Below are 9,707 nucleotides of genomic sequence, written 5' to 3'. Positions count from 1 at the left end.
GTGTCGCTGTAGCCTAGCCCCTGCCTGCCCTGTCAGTCTGGCCGCTTTAGCGGTGGGAAACGGGGAGAAAGACTGACAGCAGGCTCCTGCCCGGGGTGAAGGGTGCCCCCTGCGTCGTTCCCTCCGTGGTGTGCCAGCCGTTTCTCAGGAGCCGAGTCGGCCTACAAACTCAGCCACTAGGGTTTCTAGCTTTCACCTGAGGGTCGCGGCGCACGTGCGGCGGATACTCCCACCCCCCGTGGGAGGCGGGGTCGTGCTCAGAGCCAATGCGAGCTTGGGAGGTGGAGGGGTAGGGAAGCTTCCAGAGGCCGATAGGGAGGAGGTTATAAAAGGGACCAACGCCAGACCAGCGCCAGAGCCATGCAGTCCAAGCGGGAGTACGAGGTAAGCGTTTGCCAACGAGGGGTGAAGGGGCACCACCTGCGCGGGGAGTGGGGGCCCTGGGGCCCCAGCACAACGGGCGGGGGCGGGCGCGGCCATCCGCCATTCCGACCTGCCCTTTCCCCAGCAGCTGTGGTGTGAGAGGGTGAATCCAGAGAACAAGGCGGCGCTGGAGGCGTGGGTCAGGGAGACGGGCATCCGCCTGGTGCAAGTGAACGGGCAGAGGAAGTATGGCGGGCCGCCCTCAGGTACACTAGTCCGGCCCGACGCCTGCCGGGGTGCTGCGCTGGCCTCGACGAGCCCCTTGGGGGAGGCGCCCACTCCGGGTCTCCACAGTCAGACACCCCGAACTCCCCGTTAACCCCTCCCCCAGCAGACGTGCCCCGCCCGCCCGCCCCCTTGAAGGAGCCAGTTTTAAGGTGTACTCTGTGCCAGCCCCATTTTAATTCAATTGCCCAATTATGCCAACGACTCGGGGTACGGGTGTTGTACCCATTTCACAGATGCGTGCTCACACGGTCCCACCCGCGCCGGATTCCTGGGCCCAAACCCGGAACCTCCCGATGGATGACGGTGCCTCCCCCACCCCTCCCCCCAGGCTGGGTGGGCAGCCCGCCGCCGCCCGGGTCCGAGGTGTTTATCGGTAGGCTGCCCCAGGACGTGTACGAGCACCAGCTGATCCCACTGTTCCAGCGCGCGGGCCGCCTCTACGAGTTCCGCCTGATGATGACTTTCAGCGGCCTGAACCGGGGCTTTGCCTACGCCCGCTACAGCTCGCGGCGCGGGGCCCAGGCCGCCATCGCCACGCTGCACAACCACCCTCTGCGGCCCTCCTGCCCGCTGCTCGTGTGCCTCAGCACCGAGAAGTGCGAGCTGAGCGTGGACGGGCTGCCGCGGGCCCTGACCCGCCGCGCGCTGCTGCTCGCGCTGCAGCCGCTGGGGCCGGGCCTTCAGGAGGCGCTGCTGCTGCCCAGCCCCGGACTGGCGCTCACGCAGATGGCACTGCTCAAGTTCAGCTCGCACCGTGCAGCGGCCATGGCCAAAAAGGCCCTGATGGAAGGTAGGGGCGGAGGCTGCTGGGGGCCGCTAGTTGGAGCCACAGTATTCTGCCAGGAACTTTACCGCCACACGTCAGTAGGGCGGGTAAAGTAGAAAGAGCTTAAGGTCAAGAATGCCCGGATTTGCAACTTTATTTGAACTCAGCTTTTCAAATTTCCAATGCTACCACCACTTACCTAAACTTAATACTTCCCATGTTATCTCCTAACTTAACCCTCAACATTCCAATGAAAAATATACAAGGATCTCCCTCTTTAGAGATTGTTTTAAGAGAAAGGGACTTGCCCGAGGCAGTCCAACTGAGACTGTTGTCTGTTGTGAGAATTAAGCTGGATGCTTAGCACATTCCTTGATTCTTGGCAAGTATTCACAGTAAAGGTTGGTAGTTTTATGGTTTTGCAGTAGATAAAGCCAGCATCCAATCAGTACTCCCCCAAGAAAATTTAGAAGGTAGCTGTTACTGCACCCTTTTTACAAACACAATGAAGCCTTGTTATTTTGCCAGAGGTCACATCACCTGGGAATTGTGTGACTTGACTCCTAAGGACTAAGACCTGTCCTTGTCTCTGCCTTTTTCCTACAGGGCAGTCACGCCTCTGTGGAGAGCAGGTGGCTGTGGAGTGGCTCAAGCCAGATGTGAAGCACCGACTCCGCCAGCAGCTTGTGGGGCCCTCGCTGAGGTGCCTACAGCCAGAAGGCAGCGGCTTGGCCCTCACTAGGGACAAGCTAGCGTCCCGAGGGGCTCGAACTGCCTTGCAGCTGCTGTGCCAACGGATGAAGCTGGGTAGCCCAGTGTTCCTCACCAAGTGCTTGGGCACAGGCCCTGCTGGCTGGCACCACTTCTGGTACCAGGTGGTGATCCCTGGGCATCCAGTGCCCTTCAGTGGCCTCATCTGGGTTGTGCTAACCGTGGAAGGGCAGGATGGGCATGAGGTGGCCAAGGATGCTGTGTCTGCACGGCTGCTGGAGGCACTGAGTGAGTCTGGGGCCAGCCTCCTTTCGTGTGCTGGGGCAGTGAGCGAGTCTGGGGCCAGCGTCCTGTCGTCTGCTGGAGCTGAGGCAGGTGCCATGGTTAAGCAGTAACCCCATCCTCTCCAGGCAGCCTGAACAAGTCGGCAGAGCCTGTGTCAGTCCCCAACCCAGCAGGTCTGGGCAGCCATCCTCTGATCCCCCAAAAGGGAGGAGCATGGGCCCTGCCCTGGGCCTGACACAGCCTCCGCGCTGGGGCACAGCCCCAGTGCACTTGGAGACAGCTCAGATTTGGCTAAGTTGTGGTGAGGGACCGTGCCCTCTCTCCCAGCCCAGAGTATCCCTTGGCCTTTCTCTGTGTGACATACACACTCTGTCTCCTCCCACAGCTTAGCATGAATCTTCACTTATTTTCTTGATTTGTCTTTGTTTTTATTTGGGGGATGGCTGAGCCAAAGGGTCAGAAACCTGCCTTTTGTCCCCACCACTTGGTGTTTTGGTATATGTGTACTGTTGGTTTGTTATCTATGCTGGTTGTATTTATATTAAACCCCTGGTTGGTGTACACCTGTGTCCGTGCTATCTTGTCCCAGCTGTGGGCTTGTCTCACACTGGTAGAGTGAGCAGCTCTACTCCCCCACAGTCCTGAGCCTCTGTTTGCCCATCTCCTTATGCTGTACAAGAGGGCATGATAAATTCATAGCCTCCGGGGATCCAGCCCAGGAAGCAAGACTTTTGCCCAGCGAGAACCTGCCTTGAGATTCAACTCATCCCCTCAGTCACTGTCATCCTCCCTCTCCTCTTCCTCCTTCTCCTCTTCCTCTTCCCTCAGTCCTGCAAAGAAGTCGTCGGTGCTCCAAGCCTTGCTACTCAGCGCCCGAAGTGGCCCTCCCTTTTTTTTGCGCCGACGGTAATCATCCACCACCACAGCCCGCAATTGGGCCATGTCCCAAAATTTGAGGCACTGGTCATGGCCACTGCTGGCCAGGAAGCGGCCGCAGTGGGAGAGGGCCAGCTCCTCCACAGGCTCCCCGGCATGCTGGCCCACACTGCCCACCACTCGGTTCGGCAGGATGTTCACAGCCCTGGACAGAGAGAAAAGAGTGTTGGGTACTGGCTGGTTGGGCGCCTACCCTTCCTCTGCCCCTAAGCGCCCAGCTTCTCTCACCTGATGACTCCATCGGTAGACCCAGTGCACAGCAGACTGTCGGTGACTGGAACCATGCAGTCAATGGACTCGGCTCTCAGGGCGAAGCGATCACTTGTGGCCCCAAAGCCGTCCCAATTGAAGAGATAGATGGTACCTTCACTGGAGCCACAAGCCACCTTCCTCCCACACTGCAGGGAAATACGATAAAATGTTTGTAGAGCTCTGTCAGACCAAGTCCCTAGCACACCCCCATCCCACCGTACCCAGCCATACTTTCATGATTGTGACAGAGGTCAGGTCTCCAGACTGAGGTTCTGAAAGCAGCTCAAACCGGCGTCGCTTAATATTGAAGACACCAAGGCAGCCGTCTCCACTACAGAGAAAGCAGAGCAGCAGGCTTGGCCGGAGGCTCCCATTGAGGGAGACATTTAGCACAGGGAAGGCAGCTTTGAGGATGTACCTGGCTGTCAGCAGCAGCTTCTTGGCTGGGTCCAGAGCCATGTCAGCAATGTACTCCTCATGTTGCCGCATATCCATTAAGGGGCCTTCCTTCCGCTGGTCCCAGAGCCGGACGCCACCTGTGTCATCCCCCGTGGCCAGGACATTCATATCCACTAGCAGCAGACTGTTGATAGGGGCGCTAGAGACGTAGATGCAGTTATCCTTAGAGCATCTTTGTCCCCATAGGGAGCTGCAAGTCCTTACCCTCGCCTCAACACATTTGGCTTCTCTTACCCGTGAGCCTTGGAAATGCGTCTTTCCAGTCGGCCCTGCTCCACATCTAGAACGTGGATGGCTTTGTCCTTGGAGACAGTAACAAGTTCTGGGGGGAAAGGTGCGCAGGTCATGGTGCTGCTCACTGCTCCCCTCCCACCATCACACTGCTGGCTGCCTTCCCCAATACTCACTCTGCCCATCTTCAGAGAAGACCACGGCACGACAGGACTTGAGGTGATGACCTGAGGACCAGAGCTCTTTGGTTTCTCCCTCTTGACAGGAGTAAGAAAAGCTGGAGAGAGATGGAGAGTGAATGACCCCAGACCCGGCCTGGGGTGTACCAACTAGTCAACCTTCCACCTACCTAGGAGTTCCTGCTAGTACACCCCTAAGCCCAAGGAGCTTACTGTGGGGCGCAGCTACAGTGTTTTGGCCAGGTCAAGCCTCGGACTAATGAAAGGACAGGGTCCTCTCATGGCCACGTGCAAGTCCCAGCTGGCGGGCAGGGCCGTCCCAACACAATCATAGCCAATGGCTGTGGTTGGGAGCTTGAACCTATGGTCCGAACACGTAGCCCCACGTGACTTGTGATAGAGTTCAGGTGCATGTAGTTGAGTGAGGTTGAAACACGAGAATGCTGTAGACAACTTGATCACGCCCCTACTTTGCCTCGTGGCATCTGCTATAAAATAAAGACACGGATTGTGGGCGCTGGCGCTGTCTCCTCATCAGGGAGCAGCGTCCCACCGGTACCCAGCTTTCATTCTCTTGTCTTTTCTCAATCCTTTCACCCCCACCCCCCACTCAGGATCACCTTTGGCCGTAACAGCTTACCATCCCATTTTTTCCATTTTCAGTGAGCTTCAAATATTTGGAAATCTTTTTCTCATTTGATAGATATTTGCTTGCAACTTTGTGATGTCACCCCACCCTTCTTAAATCATCCTTGCAAGCCCCAGCCTGGGGAAAGATTAGGTATGGACCACTGTGACGGCCCAGAAATATTCGTTAAATTAATAACGGAAGGGCAGCCCCAGAAGTTGGAAATGTAAAAATTAGTAAAACAGGGATCTTGCACTCCAGTTCTGTAGGAGCTAGAGATCCAAAATTAATTCTGGCACATTGTGACTGCATACTGAAAAAGAGCCAGGATCAAAATGCAGGTGGAACAGAGAAGCACCAGCCTGTAAACGCAGCAAGGCAAGCACCTGTGCAGAGAGCATCCCCAGTGCAGATCCTCAAAGCAGCCGAGTGAATTAAGTGCTTAATTACCGGTGAGTTCCAGGTGGGCAGAACTGGGTCTACTAAGTTTGCTCTATCCCAGTGCCTAGCATGAAAAAGCTGCTTAATAGACACATTTTTTAAGTAAATGAGACAAGCATTCAAATAAGTATACAAACTGATGTTTGACTACAAACCATTAGGAAATTTCTGAGGAAAAGACATCTGGTGCCAAGGTAGCACCTAACAAGTAATCTGATTTAGTCAGGGGCATGGGGAAAGAGTGAAGACATGCTGAGAACTCAGAGATAGGTACAAGTGAGGGGAAAGGAGCTGAGGCTTCAAGATACATTATAAAGGTAAGCATGGATGAGCCTAGAAAGCAAAGGGGAAAGCAAGCAAGGGCCAGGGGGTCAATCAGTTTAGACTTAATCCTAAAAGCAAAGGTAAACTATTTAAAGATTTGTGTTTTCAAAAGAGCAATTAAAGCAAGAAGCACAAGAAGGGGACCCTGTTGAGCTTGTTTCAGGCTCAGTATAATAATCTGTCCTGAAAGCCTTCTTATCCTGCTACTTACTGTCTCTGGCCTCCGTCACGACATTACAGCCATTTCACCTTCCTTTCAGTTCTTTTCAGAGATTTGTGTGCTAACTTGTTTAAACCGAATGTTAATGAACGAATCAGACCAGGTGAGTCCTGCAAACTTTCTCTCCCTGCACTCTCTTCTCTCCGCCAGCTCCATTCCAGGGGAGCCGCCAGCCCCGGAGCCCACCACGCCCCGGCCCCGGCGCGCACTTACACAAACACGTCCCCGTCCACGTCCCCCGCCGCCAGGAGGTCGCGGGACGGGTGGAACGCCAGCCCACTGGCCGGCGCTTCCAAAACGATGTCTTCAGGGGTGTCCCGGGTCCGGGCCGGGACTTCCGTGGAGTCGGAGTCCTCCTCGTCGCTCCTATCCTCCGTGGCCCTCTCCTCGCACGTGTGATCCATGCACCGGAGGGTTCCGAGCCGCCTCGCAGTTGCCCAGCGTGCCCAAGCCCGTCAACCGGCAGGAGTACGCAGCCGGTGCACCGCTTCCGCCTGGGGGGGCGGGACAGGAAGTGGCGCCGGGGCGTCTCCGTAACCAGGAAAAGGCGGGTCTCCGCAGCTGTTGTGGGCGGGGCGGGCTCTAGGGGCCAGGCCCCAAGGTCCCCTGCGTTCGTGTGTTGACGCCACTGCTACCTAGACCAGCTGGATGGCTGAAGACCATCAGTCCCCTCTTTAGTCGCATTTCTCCTTCCCCCTTATCCTACCTATGCAGACCGCCATTCAGGGCTCAGATCTACATCCAGGCCCCAGACCTCCATCAGGGCCCAGATCTCCACCCGGGGCCCAGACCTCACTCCCATAACCTAGACCTGCATCCAGGGCCCAGACCTCACTCCCATAACCTGGACCTCCATCTTTGGGCTTAGACTTCCATCCCAGAACCCAGATGTCCATTGAAGGACCCAGGTCTCCATCTGGGAACCAGACCTCCATTCCATACCCAGACTTTCTTTCCAGGACTCAGGAACTCCATCCAGGGCCCAGACCTCCATCCCAGGGCACAGACCTCAACCCGGGTCCCAGATCTCCACCCTGGGTCCCAGACGTCCATCTGGGACCAGGACCTCCATCCGGTGCAGCCCCAGCTGAATCCCAGCCTTTGGCTGGTCCTCAGAACTCTGCTGTGACCGCGTATCTGGGAAAACAGCCCCCCTCTCCTGCACTCACGGGGAGCCCCTCTGATTCTCAGGCAGCTGCAAGGGCTAGGCAGAAGGTCTGACCTGGCTGGTGCCACCTCACTCTCCGCTGTCCGAGGATGTTGGAATGTGAGCTTGGCCACCACCCGGAGGCTAATTCTTCGCCTCTGAAAACCACACCAGGCTTTTCAAATTCAGTTATGCTGTGCCTCTCCACCGGGTACCAGCTCGCTGGTGTACCCCAGGAACCTAGACCCGGCACCCTACACCTTGGCCCCCCTCCCTCGGGTGCAGACACAACAACACCAGCCCTGCCGGCATTGCCAGCAGGGCCACAGGGCAGGTCACCCAGTGCTATTTCCTCCTCACTCCAGTGCACAGAGGGCTCTCCCAGGGCTCGCTCGGCACACAACTCCTGTGGGCATGCGCTTGACCAGGCCCCCCTCCTTGGAGATGTTCAGGAGACTAGTGCTGTTTCTGCCTAGCAAGCCTAGAAGCAAGGCTGGAATCACCCCAGGACCAAATCAAACCCAGGCAAACTCGGGGCAGGACTGGGAGCACCCCGACCTGGGCCCCTAGAACTGAGTCAGTGTGCCACCTCCCGATGTCATTGTGTGTCAGTGTCACTCAGCCCGAATGGGACCCAGAGCAGAGGGGACTGGGAAAGTCGGGGTGAAAGGAAGCAGATGAGAGAGCCTACCTCTCTCAGAGCCTTGGAGGAGCGGGGCAGAAGGGGTGCTGGTAAAATGTAAGTTATCAAAGGTTCTAATCAAGTATTTATTAGTTAATTGAAAAAAAAGAAAAAACAGAGTTTCATCGACTCCTGAAATACTTTAGGGAAGTTGCTAAAAAAAAAATATTTTCCTGGAAAAAAAAGTTATATGACCAGGGTGTGACTACCCATTATGACCTGCCCATTTATGATCAGATGACCCTGTGAGGTTATTTTCAATAGAACCCCATTTTTTAGTTCACGTCACACAACCTTAAGGACTTAATGCCTTTGGGATCAGAGACACACTCCAGTCATTCATAGCGTGGTGAAATCCCAGACCATGACCAGTGTCAGCCAGGTTGGTCAGGAAGCAGCAAAAGCCTATGCCACAAGAATTTCACACGGTGGGTCGTGGAGGGCAGGCAGCCCATTTGTGCATATGCCTAAGTTGCTGCCCTCTGTGCACGACATCTTCATGGCTGAAGAAACAGTGCCCTGCCCATTCCTATAGCTAGGCTGCAGGCCTTCAGTGGGCCAGGCCAGCTGTGCTCAGAGCAGGCAGTTGCTGAAGAGGAAAATGGGCACAGCAGTTGTTTGGGACATCCCAGTTAGCAAAGGTTCCACACAGAGGAGCAACCTGTGCTTTAGGGAAGGAAGTTGCTAAAAAACATTTGCCTGGAAAAATAAAAAGTTATATAGCCAGGGTGTGACTACCCATTATGGTGGGCGGATGAGAAGGAACTCCTGTGGCCTAAGAGAACCTCCTCACATCACTGTGGTATGAAGCCTTCTGAGACATCTGATATGCTGATTTCCCAGCCTCCTTAAGGAGAGGTGAAAGGAGTGAGGTTAGGGACCTCAGAGCGACTATATGCCCTCTGTGTGACTGGAAGTTTGTGTGTGTGTGTGTTGGAAGTCCTTGTCACTGTGTTGTCAACCAGTCACTTCCATAAAGATTGGTAGTACTTGCAGAAACTGATTTTACACTGACAGTCAAACCCCAGGTCTTTTTAAAAATATATATCTTTATTAATTTCAGAGAGGAAGGAAGAGGGAGAGAAACATCAATGAGGGAGAATCACTGATCAACTGCCTCCTGCACACCCCCTACTGGGGACCAAGCCCGCAACCCGGGTATGTGCCCTTGACCAGAATTCAACCTGGGACCCTTGTCCACAGGCCAACACTCTATCCACTGAGCCAAACCGGCTAGGACCAACCCCCAGGTCTTATCTTAGTGATACTCTAGGTATCCTATTTTGAGCCAGGTCTCTGTCTTTTTACTAATTAGGACCACTGCCTACAACCATGAAAGCTGGGTGTCACTATCTGAAATTAGTCATTCTAGGTGCTATTGCAGACAAGGCTCAATTTCAATTTCTTAAGTGCCTCTGCCCTATCAAAAATAAAGTAACTAAAGACAATGGCTAAGATGGCCCTCTATCTTTCTTTGGACCTGGTGAGTCCACAAATTTTAGGCTTAGAATAAGCAGTGGCAGGTAGGGATCCAGTCCGAAAGTGGTGACCTTTATTTATAAGTACCAGATGAAAGTGTTGGCAATGAGTAGAGAGAAGGAAAAAAGTGGGGGTGGAGTTGATTTGGAGACCAGGGAGCCCATCTGGCCTTAGTAAACTTCTCAGGGTGTTGACAGGCACACCAAAATGGCCTAGCACAGGGATTCCCCAAGGCATCCCTTCAGCCAGGGCAACAGTGATGTGTGCCTGAAATTAAAGCTCCCAGGAGGACATAATCGCATAAAAGATTTTTGTT

General features: G+C 54.8%; 2 protein-coding genes across 2 annotated transcripts; one reads left to right on the top strand and one right to left on the bottom strand.

The window, feature by feature from the left end:
* Positions 1 to 118: 118 nt before the first annotated feature.
* On the top strand, positions 119 to 2,523 carry DND1 (DND microRNA-mediated repression inhibitor 1). The gene is made up of 4 exons (XM_059698594.1): positions 119 to 384; positions 512 to 629; positions 980 to 1,441; positions 2,024 to 2,523. The coding sequence occupies exons 1-4, from the start codon at positions 361 to 363 to the stop codon at positions 2,521 to 2,523; spliced, it is 1,104 nt and encodes a 367-aa protein (XP_059554577.1). The 5' UTR covers positions 119 to 360.
* Positions 1,424 to 6,577, bottom strand: WDR55 (WD repeat domain 55). The gene is made up of 7 exons (XM_059698592.1): positions 6,297 to 6,577; positions 4,468 to 4,568; positions 4,295 to 4,382; positions 4,020 to 4,199; positions 3,833 to 3,932; positions 3,578 to 3,747; positions 1,424 to 3,494 (listed from the first exon to the last, which is right to left on the bottom strand). Exons 1-7 carry the CDS (start codon positions 6,485 to 6,487, stop codon positions 3,185 to 3,187), a joined length of 1,140 nt encoding a protein of 379 aa, XP_059554575.1. The 5' UTR covers positions 6,488 to 6,577; the 3' UTR covers positions 1,424 to 3,184.
* Positions 6,578 to 9,707: the final 3,130 nt, after the last annotated feature.

The sequence above is a fragment of the Myotis daubentonii genome, chromosome 5 (genome assembly GCF_963259705.1).
Source record: "Myotis daubentonii chromosome 5, mMyoDau2.1, whole genome shotgun sequence".
In the NCBI taxonomy this organism is placed as follows: domain Eukaryota; kingdom Metazoa; phylum Chordata; class Mammalia; order Chiroptera; family Vespertilionidae; genus Myotis; species Myotis daubentonii.
This window is presented reverse-complemented; position numbering and strand designations above follow the sequence as displayed.

What these genes read in the sequence shown, in the direction of transcription:
- DND1 (XM_059698594.1), top strand. Translation starts at nt 361, where the DNA reads ATGCAGTCCAAGCGGGAGTACGAG. An exon ending in AGTCCAAGCGGGAGTACGAG is followed by an intron (nt 385 to 511) that starts GTAAGCGTTTGC and finishes TTTCCCCAGCAG; the next exon opens with CTGTGGTGTGAGAGGGTGAA. An exon ending in CAAAAAGGCCCTGATGGAAG is followed by an intron (nt 1,442 to 2,023) that starts GTAGGGGCGGAG and finishes TTTTTCCTACAG; the next exon opens with GGCAGTCACGCCTCTGTGGA.
- WDR55 (XM_059698592.1), bottom strand. Translation starts at nt 6,487, where the DNA reads ATGGATCACACGTGCGAGGAGAGGGCCACGGAGGATAGGAGCGACGAG. An exon ending in CTTCTCTGAAGATGGGCAGA is followed by an intron (nt 4,383 to 4,467) that starts GTGAGTATTGGG and finishes CTTTCCCCCCAG; the next exon opens with AACTTGTTACTGTCTCCAAG. An exon ending in TCTACCGATGGAGTCATCAG is followed by an intron (nt 3,495 to 3,577) that starts GTGAGAGAAGCT and finishes CTCTCTGTCCAG; the next exon opens with GGCTGTGAACATCCTGCCGA.